This window comes from Cydia strobilella, chromosome Z (assembly GCF_947568885.1).
Source record: "Cydia strobilella chromosome Z, ilCydStro3.1, whole genome shotgun sequence".
Taxonomy (NCBI): Eukaryota; Metazoa; Arthropoda; class Insecta; order Lepidoptera; family Tortricidae; genus Cydia; species Cydia strobilella.
In genome coordinates, this window is record NC_086068.1 from 21,109,014 (window position 1) to 21,122,103 (window position 13,090).

At 40.2% G+C, this 13,090-nt stretch overlaps 1 protein-coding gene across 1 annotated transcript in view; it reads right to left on the reverse strand.

The window, feature by feature from the left end:
* The window catches only part of LOC134754180 (uncharacterized), a 52,059-nt gene that overhangs the window by 17,009 nt on the left and 21,960 nt on the right, over window positions 1–13,090 (reverse strand). The window contains exons 9-17 of the mRNA XM_063690310.1: window positions 12,596–12,780; window positions 11,919–12,082; window positions 8,972–9,197; window positions 8,242–8,353; window positions 7,397–7,513; window positions 5,631–5,742; window positions 2,377–2,504; window positions 1,909–2,016; window positions 437–567 (exon numbers count right to left, since the gene is read on the reverse strand). Of these exons, the coding sequence (XP_063546380.1) occupies window positions 437–567; window positions 1,909–2,016; window positions 2,377–2,504; window positions 5,631–5,742; window positions 7,397–7,513; window positions 8,242–8,353; window positions 8,972–9,197; window positions 11,919–12,082; window positions 12,596–12,780 (1,283 nt within the window). The remainder of the gene's footprint in view (window positions 1–436; window positions 568–1,908; window positions 2,017–2,376; window positions 2,505–5,630; window positions 5,743–7,396; window positions 7,514–8,241; window positions 8,354–8,971; window positions 9,198–11,918; window positions 12,083–12,595; window positions 12,781–13,090) is intronic.

The window sequence follows — 13,090 nt, forward strand, 5'->3', positions numbered from 1 at the left end:
AAATAAAAAAATCATTCATCCATATTTAAATTCATTTTAACGTATTTTTATAAATCTTCATTTTTAGTTTTAAAGTATGTCGATAGATGTCAGTGAATTTACAGTGATTACAAAATTTACTATGACAGTACCGCTCTATCTTATTATATCCTCTTTGGTATAATTTAATAAGCTTTAATGTTGCCTTACACCATATTTCCATAAAATATTTAAGTACGTAGATTCAGAGTAAAATGCCTTTTTATCCAGGAAGGCACACATTGTCCAAGATGGCTGCGGTTCCTCGAGGTCCTCAAATGTCAAATGGTGTGGACATGAAAAAGGGATCTTCATTTAACATATGTACCAAATTTCATAACTGTCCAAGAGATTTCGAAGTTTGTCTTATACCGATTGTGCTATCTAGGTAAGGTATAGGTACTAAAACCTCTCATACTTGTTTATGTGAACAAATTCTTCAAGAATATCGGCATCGTGAAGCTCGAGGTTTGGACTCTGCATTAGTGTTTCTATCCACGTTTCCATTAGTTTCGCCGTCAAGTAATGTGAACATAGTGTTAAAATTACCTGCAATTAGGTATATGTAATTATTAAAACAAGATATTATAGTTCAGTATCTTTATTATCCTTTTGCCCCCACTATGCATGAATAAATGCAAGTCAAATTTGAAAGAAGAATTTATTATTTTGTTTCGCCATGTCCGCCTCCGCCTGTCTGTCCGAGGCTTTTTGCTCGGTGATCGTTGTTGCTAGAAAGCTGCAATTTGGCATGGATATATACCTATAAATCAACCAATCCGAAAGTGGTAAAAAAAAACTAAAAAGAAAAAAAAGACCACTTCACCCCTATAGTTGGCAAACAAGAACTGGCACAAACCTGTGGTATTAAGTACTGCGGATCGCAAGGCGGTATGAGAGAGCAAGAAGCTACATGCTCATAAGCGCATTGTACCTAATATGCCTACTTGATTAATAAACTACATATCTTTATCTTACACGGGTGGTTCTACAAGGACCTCACGGGACTTTAAGTGGACCTGCTCGCGCCGGTGAACTGGTTACGATTCAGGGACCCCTTCGGAGAAACCGAGGGCTTTGTCTGTGCAATTTCGGACGAAGTTATGATGAGGAGCAACTACATCCTGAAGGACGGTACGGTCGACATTTGTCGGGCATGCCGCCGTCCCGGAGAGTCACTCAGGCATATCCGGTTGTTCTCAATTCTCATCTTGCTAACGGCGAGTATTTGCACAGAGATAATCTCGTAAGTCGTAGGCAGGATTATTCGACAGCAATTTGCTCTTCTATCTTCTATACGGCCTTGTGGACTGCGAAGTACCGTACTACAAGTAGTTACCTGCGCCAGTTCTGGCAGTAATGGTAGTGGCACTAGTGTCAAGCTCTATTGTATTGGGATACTCGTATTTAGAATCGATCTATCATCAGCATCACTGGCGCGGATATTATTTCAGCGGTTCCTCTCTCTGCAGCCCGGACCACCGGCAGCTTGGGCCCTGCCCCGCTGCTGGCGGCACACTAGATTAGGTTTTTAGGGTTCCGTACCCAAAGGGTTAAAACGGGACCCTATTACTAAGACTCCACTGTCTGTCTGTCCGTCTGTTACCAGGATGTATCTCATGAACCGTGATAGCTAGACAGTTGAAATTTTCATAGATGATGTATTTCTGTTGCCGCTATAACAACAAATACTAAAAACAGAATAAAATAAATATTTAAGTGGGGCTCCCATACAACAAACGTGTTTTTTTGCCGTTTTTTGCGTAATGGTACGGAACCCTTCGTGCGCGAGTCCGACTCGCACTTGGCCGATTTTTTCATAATATGTTTATAAGTATTTTGTATTGTTTTTGTACGTGTTTTTTTATAATAATTAAATAAAATGATAACTTCGTGTTGAGGCGCCAGATGTATGTGCTTGTACAGGTTATACGCTTCGTCCGCTATCGACACCTTGTCATTCAAGTCTTCAGACAACATCTGTAGAAGAGCGTAAGCCTACAAACAAATGGAACGTTAATACCTTGTTCTTGTTATGCTCAGTCACATACAATCATAAGCTACTTCTTTACTTCTATTGGCAAAAATAACAAAACATCATTCAAAAATTAACTTGGTACCTACTGAACACCATATCAATAATAAGCAGAGGTCGGCGGGAGTGAGCTATTTGCCTTATAATATGACGTAAGGCATGTCAAATTATAAGGTAAATAGCTTACCCCCGTAATAAACTAGTATAAAACAATTGGTGATTTTAGAATAGCGTCTAAAAACTTGAGCGACGTCATTACTCTGTCGATTCGCTTAAGTTTCTCTCATTTTTTCCGCATAAGCATGAACAAAACGATTACCTACCTTAGACATACGAGACCCTGCCAAATCAGCAGCAGCATAGCATATAGGCTGTCGGTGATGCACCGTGTCTAATTTGGGATTTTCTAGCGCTTTCCGAACTCTAGTCGATCTCAACGGATTATTTAAATCTGCAGAATGAACCGCGACACATTAATACCTAGGTACAAACAATTAATTAAAGGGAAGTAATTAAATGATCAGCCGTTTTTAAAACTAATTTGCAAAAAAATAGCCATTAAATAATTTGGACAGCATACAAAAATTTTGCTGGCAATAAATAAAAATCGAGCTACAACTCTTGTTCAGCAAACAATTCACAAACGGTCCACATTATAACCAATATCGGTCTGCTTCTGTTATAATTTATCTGCTTAATAAATAGTCGAGCTGCAAAATAAAAACATACTTGGTCAGCAAGATTTAAGAATCGGTTAGTAGAAAAAACATGTGTAAGCAGTTTAATTGAGAGGTACCTATGCATATTAAAGGAAATGGTAATCTGATATTATACGCGAGGGTGGAAGGGCTGCTCTTCCTCAGCGCCGGAGCTACCCATATTAATCAGCTTCACCCCGGCCCCCTTGCCCCTCACTCCCGAATCCCCACAACACACCTTAGAGGAGTGCCCAGTGTGGGGCTGTGGGGGCCAGAGCGGGCCGATATGATAGCCATAGTGGGGCCGGACCTGTCGCTGCCGGCCGTGGTCAAGTCCATGGTCGACAGTGACAGGTCGTGGCTGTAAAGTCCTTCTGCGAGGACGTCATGCAGCAAAAGGAAATGGCGGAACGGGAAAGGGAGATCGACACAATGGCCGACCTACGGCGCCGCGAGCGTGCTCGACGCAGACGGGTCGCACACGACCGCCGCCTGCCTCCGTAGGTTGACCTCAGGATGACAGGCACGGGGACGCCTGCCATCCTTCACACACGTGGTCCCTGAGAGGGCGACCGTACTGGATACGGTCCATAAGAAAACGAGGCCATCAAGGGCCTCCGGAGGCGGTGGTCCGCAAACACTGACGAGTGCTAGTGGTGCTGTAGAAGTAAAGCGCGAGCGTTCCTACAGCACACCGCTATAGCACAATGGCGGCAGACGGGGGGGTTGTTTAGTGGGTAGACTTGGGGCCCCATTAGCCCAAAACAAGGAGTCCCACATAACCACTCGGGTTCGTCCCCGTGCCCGAGTGGTATGCGTAATTGCATTTTTTCCCCTCCTAAAAAAAAAGTTAGGTCTGTAACATAGAAACAGTGATTTTGGCTCAAAATATAAATAAGGCCGCCCAGACGTGGACATATTTCGTTACAATCTGATTAATTACTCATTTACATTGTGTACGTGATGCGGACGTCAAAATTAAATCGCCTCGGTGATCCCTATTGCTTCGATTGCAAGATCAATCTCATTTACCGGCCACATGCACAAAATTAAATCACCAATTTTAGATTGATGCCGACAACCGAGCTCTTGAAATAAACAACTTGTCCCCAAACCTACATACTAACATTGAAATTTGTTAATTTCGCATCTGCACCTCCTGATTTGATCGATAACGTCAGAATCTTATTTTCTCGTCACATTCATATAAATCGAAATCGTTTGTGACCCCTTCATAATTATCACTTGGGTAATCGATATAATTTTATTAACGACTACTCGTGACTATTTTTAGGGTTCCGAACCTACCTCAAAAGTAAAAAACGGAACCCTTATAGGAAGGAACACTCGTGCGTCTATCTGTCTGTCTGTCCGTCTGTCACAGCCTATTTTCTCCGAAACTACTGGACCAATTAAGTTGAAATCTGGTACACATATGTAAGTTTGTGACCTAAAGACGGACATGTAACGTAAATAAATGAATTTTAAACATGGGGGCCACTTTTGCGGGCAAATGAGAAATTTAAAAAATAAAGTTTTTTAAACTATATCGTGTACATATCATATGAAAGAGCTCGTTGTGAGAATCTCAATTTTTTTTTGTAATTTTAAAATAGTTTAGAAGTTATTTAAGAAAATAGCCAAAAAAATGACCGCCTCCCCCCTCTCCTGCCCCCTTATCTCCGAAACTACTTTGTCTAAAATAATGAAAAAAATACACAAAATAATTCTATACCTATAGATCACAGGAAAATCTATATTGCAGTCAAGCGTGACTCGGACTTAATTATTTAGTTTTTGATCCGACCCCGGATCCGGATTTTTTAAAAACATTTTACTCATGTTTCACAAAAAAAATACACTGTTAAAAATTGTGTTATGTACGGAACCCTAATGGTTTTTCTTTGCTATTCCTGGTATCATTTTATCTGTCAATCTCATGTCAATTTAGTTTGCGAGATTCTGGAGGCGACCTTAGGATATTTTTTATTGAATCCCAATAGGACACAAAATACATATCTTCGTAGCTTAGAATATCTCATTATAATAGAAACAAATCACCAAAACGGTATAAAATAAAAACCGACTTCCAAAAAGGATAAAATAAAATATTATAACGTTTTATATGCGCTAGCAACTGAAACGTTTGAAGTCGGTGCGAGTTTTAAAAAGACTATTACAGTACATATGGTGCTAGTTTCTCGCACTAGTGCGTAAAATAGCACTTTTCGTGCATATGTCGAAAGTTTAAAGGGCCATATGTACTGTAAAACGTTGTACGATACACGTGCGAAAAGGTAATTCGCAACTCGTGTCGATTTAAAACACTCCCTGCGGTCGTGTTTTATTTTATCGCCACTCGTTTCGAATTTCCTCTTTTCCGCACTTGTATCGTAAATAACTATAGCGGTCGATATAATAAGTATGCTCTTCAGAAATATCATGTGATATACATAATTGATGTTTACCAGCCTACCGGAGTTCATAGGTAAAAGAAAACATCGTAAGAAAATATGATTAATATCGATCTAATACTAGCTTCTGCCGGCGACTTTGTCTGCGTGGACAAAAGTAATCGGTGAAAAAAGGAAACCTATAGTCCTTCCTCGGTACTCAAACTCTCTCTATACCTAATTTCATCAAAATCGGTTAAGCGGCTTAGGTAACAGACAGACAATTACAATACTGGCAGAGATTTCAGTTTATGATAATTTCATTAATAGTTTCCCTCCTGGAAAAGTAACTATGGAATATGGATATCGGGTTAAGTTAAATTACGAAGATTGGGCTGCCAAACGAGCACATATATAACTCCTTCAGGATACAACCAGTAAAGCGAAAGCGCTCAGATGCGGAGGAGGATTTAGTATTGTAGTTACCCTGTATAACTCCATCCTCGTTCAAGTGTACGCCGAGCCTGCGGCATTCGTCTCGGACGAGCGACGCCAAGAGAGTCGCGATGGTAGCTCCCGTTTGTACGACGCGAGGGTGCTAAAATACAGAGAGCTCGGCAGCATTACAATTTTATATGATTAAAATTAAAAAAAAAAAAAAAACTAACGAGAATTTTAGAAAGTAGTGGTACTTATGGAAATTACACACCCGGTTCAATCTGCGTTAAATATGAAACGTAGGTAACTAGTGTAACTACTGAGTTAACGTTGAAATTCTTTCATTTCTTGTAAGATGCGTTCTAACGGCGCGGCGGCAGGGCCGGCAGGTGACCGGGTGTTAAGGCTATACTGATATGGTTCAGATGCGAACTGAACTAGATTAGCTTTTGTTTGGACAAAACTTAACAAAACCCTAATCTATTATAGTATAGAAATTTACTGAGATCGTATAGACTTTATTAACTAAATTATACGGATATTGTTACTACAAATGCGATGCTCTGTTGCGATCTAAAATTTGAATAATATTTTAGTAACGACTCCGATTGTATTAAATAAATTACCGTTCATGCAAATTACTTAACAATGCCTAAGATTTTTTTTAACTTTTAGAATTATTTCAGTTAATAGATACGAGTAACCAAAATTTCGTAACCAGCTACAGAGGGAATCAAGATTCCCAGTTAATTTGAAGCCGGTTACGTATTGGGCCAGCGTGTTACCGTTTGGTAACTAAATTTGGTAACTAGCTACAAAACAGGAATCTAAAATTCCTTGTATGTAGCCAGTTACGAATTGGGCCAGAGTGGAACCGTTTGGTAAATAAGTTTTGTAACTGGCTACAAAATGGGAATCCAAAATTACATTAAATCAATAGGTAGGTAGGTTAGGTTCGTTAGGTAGTTTCAAATGCCCGAAGGGCAAACCGCCCAGAAATAGGAGCCCCGCGTTCGCGGGGCTCCGTCTAGTTGTAGCCGTCTAATTGGGGGTGAAGTCATTTTTTTTAAAGAAACAGTCCGACGAACTCTAGCTAACTAGACGGAGCCCCGCTTCGCGAGGCTCCTATTTCTGGGCGGTTTGCCCTTCGGGCATTTAAAGCTACCTAACGAACCTAACCTACCTACTGATTTAGTGTAATATTAGATTCCCATTTTGTAGACAGTTACAAAACATTTGCCAACCGTGGCTAGGCATCGGTAATTCAAAAGCCCTATTTTGTAACCAGTTACATCCCGGGATTTAATTTTCCCGTTTCGAAGCCGGTTACCAATTTTTAGTTACCTAACGGACTTTTTAGTTACTAAAGGGTACTCGTACTTCTTATTAGGTTTTGTGAGAGCAAAATGTTTGAATATTATCGCGACAAAAGCTAATCCATTTGAGTAAATAAGTATTATTAAAATTTAGATATCATATTCAAACGATACTGACGTTACTAAACTCGACTAGGTTTTGTCGTGAATAATATTCGAAAATATGTAAGCAAAAAGCTAATCCATTTGAGTGGCTACTTTTTACCGAAACGGTATAGATATTGTTAACTAATATGCATAAACAAAAGCTCCCCGATTATAATCTGAGGCGTGACTGAAATAGTTTAGCTTTTGTAAATACGCGACCGGCGTGTGCCGCGTGTGGCAATCGTGCAAAAATGTAACATTGATATTGACACTGTTAGTGGGGGTGTTTGAGTAACCCGACTAATATTTATGAGTGATGAATACGAGTGAAATGATCAAGATCATGCTAACAGCGTGAGAAGCACCGACGCCGGCGCGCCAGGTGACGAGCTGCGAGACGGCGCCGCCGGCGCTGGTCGCGTCGCACACCAGAGCCAGCGCCACGCACTGCACCGGCGCGCGCACCATCTGGCGAACACATCATTTATGTACTTTTCTATACCAACGTTCTAGGCTATTGTATCTCTGCTTTTACACTGTACAAAGTTTTTATAACATATCTAAGCCATCATTAGATATGATAAAAACACGCCCTGCAATGAAGGAAAGAAAGCGGAAACACTATATTTTTTTCACCTCAGCAGCTCGAACAAGCCTACTTTCTTCACTCCCTGGAGTGAGGAAAGTGTGACTTTCCTCACTCCAGGGAGTGAAACAAAGTAGCTTTTTAATTTAGTGAAGGCCATGAACTGCCACTTCATACTTTTATAACTTTTTTTCCTGTATTATTCTGTGTAATTCGAAATACATTTAACCTTTAATATGTTCTCACTACTGAGGTGAAAAATTATGTGTGCAACACGAGAGCAAAGTTATTTTACATCTCGTGTTTTTGAGTCCCTCGCTACGCTCAAGATTGTAACTTAAAATCACTCGCTTCATCAATTCATTCTGATTCAATTATAGAATCTTTCGCTTTCTCGGGACTCAAAATAAACACTCGCAAGAAAAACCAACTTACCTCTCTTGTTGCACAAATAACTATCTATAGTTATAATTCTGAGAAAAAAATCATATTTATTAAAATCAAATAAAAGGGTTCCCCGCAAAAATAAGACATTCAAAAAATGTTTGTTAGTCGGGTAATTTTATGTAATTATATAGATATTTATGATCAACAAACAATATCCACTTACCGTGATTAAATCTAACAACTGGTAAACACCATTATTTGCTAAGAACTGTTTCCTATATTCGTCTCTCCATATTATGCCTTCCCAAATAAAATTCAAGAGGGATATTAACCACCTGAAGAACAACATTAAATATATTAAATATACGAGTAGGTATGAACAATCAATCCTTGGTTTATGGTATAAAATACCATTGAGAAAAATATTTTTACCACACCAGCTGGTAAATGCTCTCTTGATCTGATCTTGAACTGATAGCATTTCATTTACATGTGAGGCAAAGTAATCAAATGCAAATTTTGAGTTGTTTTCTTATATTTTCTGGTAGAATTGACTTTTAAATGATGATTTTGAATGACAAAATATTTAAAAACATTCATTTTGAATCGATTCGCTTTGATTTTGTTTGATATTTTACAGTTAGTATTTTCCTTGTGTTGGTGTGGTTAAAAATTTTGTGTTTCACTCGGTGGCAATATTTGATTAACCCTCGTGCCTTGAAACCCTCGCAACGCTCAAGATTTAATTTTTCGAAACACTCGTTACGCTCGTGGTTCTATTTTAGTATCTTTCGCTTGTTCGGGTATCAATATTAGCACTAGAGGTTACCTAAATATATATGTATACCAATAGCGCCACGATTTTATAGGCTGGTCAATAAATAAAAAAATATTATACACCAGCATAAATGCACGTAAGGAGCGGGACACTAAGTATATAAATTAACAATGACCTCTCACTGACAATGTAACTCCTTTCAAGCGAACGCATAATGACATTCATCATGCTCCAAGTGAGGGAGTTGATGGAAACAGGCCACACGATTTGAGGATACACCTCGCACTTGACCCTCGTGGGGTCCTCGATGGCGCCCGCCAGCACCCGCAGACATAGCGCTAGGACCACCTGGCACATCTCTACTGGCGGGTCTCGCTGCCGAATCAGGGTAGAGCATAAATCTGTCAATTTGAAAGCAATTTGTTAGTGAATAAAATTATCGTATTAATATTATATGAGATTAGGCACTTCTGAATTAGAATCTTGTCAATTAGATACCTTGGCTTACGAGGTGACCGCCATATCAATGAGGGATGGCCGTTTGACTACATATCATTGTCAGATACGTAAAATAAAATAAATTTAATGATAAAGTGTGCAAAACGCATCTGTATACATAGCTCCAGCCGTTGCTGTTTAAGCCTCGCCACGCTTAAACGTTTTATCTACATATACTTAGTAGGTATGTTCAAAAATGTTTTCGTACTAAGTAGGTATGAGGTGCAGAGGTCGGCAGTGGATGGTCACTAGATAATGCAAATTGGTTATTCAATTCAATTTAATATTTTTATTTCGAATAAAAAAATCCATATTATTGTTAGTACAAGGCACAGCAAAACTTATAAATCTATGTTAGTGATAAAAATAAAATAAAAACAAACAAAACAAACATATAAGCTAGTTAATTTAAAAGCGGCGTGGTGCGGCCTGCGGCGGCGCGTGCAGCCGCGCCCAGCGCGCGCACAAAGGGGTCCCAGCGCTGCGCCAGCACGTTTAGAATACTGTTTGGGCTGTGGCGAAGACGGTTGATTAATGACGCACACCGTTTTCTAACTATTGCGTCGAAACTATCAGTGTGCGCCTCGGCAAACATAGTTGATGCGCTGCAGTAACGCGGCAGCCCAAACAGCACTCTAAACGCGTTATTGTATTGCACGCGCAGGGCGCTGTATGCCCGCTGCGTAAAACTGACCCACAGATTGCACGTGTAGAATGTTTGACAGTATGCTTTAAAAAGCGTTAACTTCACTTCATTACTACAACGAGCAAATCTGCGGGCCAGCATGTTACTACGAACACACAACGCCCTACGCTCCCTCTCTATATCATCATTATCTGACATGTTTTCTGTTACCCAGTGGCCAAGGTACTTGAACTTCTGTACAACTTTTAAAGCGGTACCACAAAGGGCAACAGGTGTCATTTTGTATGATTTTGACCCAGCTGTAAATTGCATTACCTCGCTTTTCGAAGTATTGTACCTTAGCCCATGGGCAACTGCATATGATTCACATATCTTCACCAATTGCTGTAGTGCACCAACCAAGGGGCTCAACAGCACCATATAATCCGCGTAGCTGAGGTTATTAACACACACCCCATCCACGTGACATCCGACATAGGTACTGCTGAGCTCCTCGATCAACTCATTCATGTATAGATTGAACAGCTTAGGTGAGCTCAACCCCCCTTGCCTCACCCCGCAGTTCATCCTATACACGTCAGAGTGCACGCCAGCCCATTTTACAGTATTCGACTGGTGGCCGTACCAATACTTAAATAAAGCCATGACCTCCCGAGGTACGCTGGTATGGTCTCTTAACTTATGCCATAGCTTGTCATATGCCACCATGTCAAAAGCCTTTGACAGATCCAAGAAGCAGGCGAAGACTGGCGTCTTGCGAGTGGTGTAGTACTGGACAGTCTGCTCGCTTTCAGTAGATAAGCCCGGCCTAAAGCCAAACTCAGCGTCATGAATGTTCAAGTGTTTTCCCAGCACGTCTTCAAGCAAACCATCCAGTACCTTAGCCACAATCGTGGCAAGCGATATGGGCCTGTAATTGGATATGTCAGAAGCGTCTCCCGTTCTATTCTTTACAATAGGAACTACAACAGTATGCATTAAATCCGTATCCGAAATCATCGGTTACGGTTATAACCTATTATTTTGACAAAAAATCATAACCGATTATTGGAAACTCGAATAAGCGGTAACGGTTATTTTCGATTATTTATTTATGACAAATTCTATGAATTGATCTTCTAATGACTACAAAGTCCTGCCTTTATAGGGTTCCGTAGCCGTACCCAAAGGGTAAAACGGGACCCTATAACTAAGACTCCACTGTCCGTCTGTCTGTCACCAAGCTGTATCTCGCGCAAACTTTTCAGTTAAAAAAAAATTATATTAGAGACCTCAATATCATTTTTGAAGACCTATCCATAGATACCCCACACATATAGGATTGATAAAAAAAAAAATTGAGTTTCAGTTCTATGGGGAACCCCCAAAATTTATTGTTTTTTTTGTGTGAAAATACATCTACTAATTACCAAGTACCAACAGTATAGTTCTTATAGTTTCGGAAAGTTTCTGTCTGTCTGTCACAGATAGACAGACAGACATGACGAATCCATAAGGGTTCCGTTTTTTTGCCATTTGGCTACGGAACCCTCGGTGGGCGAGTACGACTCGCACTTGTCCGGTTGTTTTGGCTGTGACGCCTGTGACTATAACATTTGTCATTCGTGTACTTTAATAACGAAATATACCTAATATACTTGCCTTATTTATGAAATAGTTTGATTGAATATTGTACCACGTCCAGGGTCATAGTTTAACTTTTACTATTTTTTGTGTTTTATTAAAAAACGAAGACTTATACCTACTCACATTCCCTAATACTTTGCTAATACTGTACCTATATTTTCGTAATTTTTTGATTAGGTACTTGGTTGTAAATTTATAATTTTTTGTCGAAAACAACCGTAACAGGCTATAACCGATTATCGGTTATTTTTTGGGCATAACCGTAACTGAAACCGGTTATGAACTTTGGGCGGTTAAATTTCATTCCCTAATGGTCACAGCGTCCCCTTGAGTCATAGGCAAAGGCACTCACGCATTAGAATGATAATTCCGTGCGAGTTGAACAGATCGTTGACGGTGTGAGGGCGCGTCAGCGAGCCGCGGTGGCTAACAGCTGCGTTTAGCAACCGCAGGCACCAGTACAACACGCTCAGCTCGAACGGGCTGCACGAGTACCACTCTACGTACCACATTATCCTGAAACAGCACCGCACCACTAACTTTATATTCATACTTTCCTTGTCTTCTAATTCTTGAGTGTTGTAGTTAAGTTAATTTGGTTTTTAGGGTTCCGTACCCAAAGGGTAAAAACGGGACCCCCATTACTAAGACTCCTCTGTCCGTCTGTCTGTCTGTCTGTCTGTCACCAGGCTGTGTTTTTTACATAAGTAGTTTGTTACATTTAAAAGAGATCAGGTAAAATTCCACAAGTAACATGTACAAGAGTAGGTAACTTAGGGATCTGTTAGACACAAGACAACTTTTATATCTTATTCAAAACGCAACGACAACATATATACTTGTATATTCTCCGAAATATCGTTCATTGCTAGGTAGGCTAGGATGGACACCAGTGTTATAAAGCAGCTTAGGCTACTTGGGCTTGAGTTGCGTCATGCTATTTGTCTGAGCTCGTCATAAATCGTAAAGCGACTGAGGCCACTTAGGCCTGATCTGCGTGCGTCATATTAATATATAGGTAATGCCAACCTCCTTATTAATCCACAGTCTTTAGCCACATTGTTATTTGCCAACGGAAGAACGCACACCAATGCCTGAAGAGTCGTTTGCCTGAGCTCGTCGTAAAGCGGCTGCGGCCACTTCGGCCTGAGCTGCGTCAGCCCAGGGTCCAGCAAACACATCAGCCCAACAAACCAATGTTCACATTCTATCAGCTAAAAAATTAATGGCCGATTAATTTAGTGGCCACCTATTATTATTACCTGGAGCAGAGTGGCAATGGATCGGAGAGAGTGGAGAAGATTGGAGGAGGCCTTTGCCGAAGGGCAAGCAGACAAGGAATACAAAAGATGGGAGATAATAGAGTTATAATATGCAACTGTTCCTTGCTCTGCAAATAAAGGCTATTTTATTTTTATTTTAAAGCCTGACCAGGAATATATGATCATTGTCAAGAGGGCGCTATTATTCTCATTTATATGGCAACAGTTCAGTACAGTCTGAACAATGTGGATTGGCAACTCG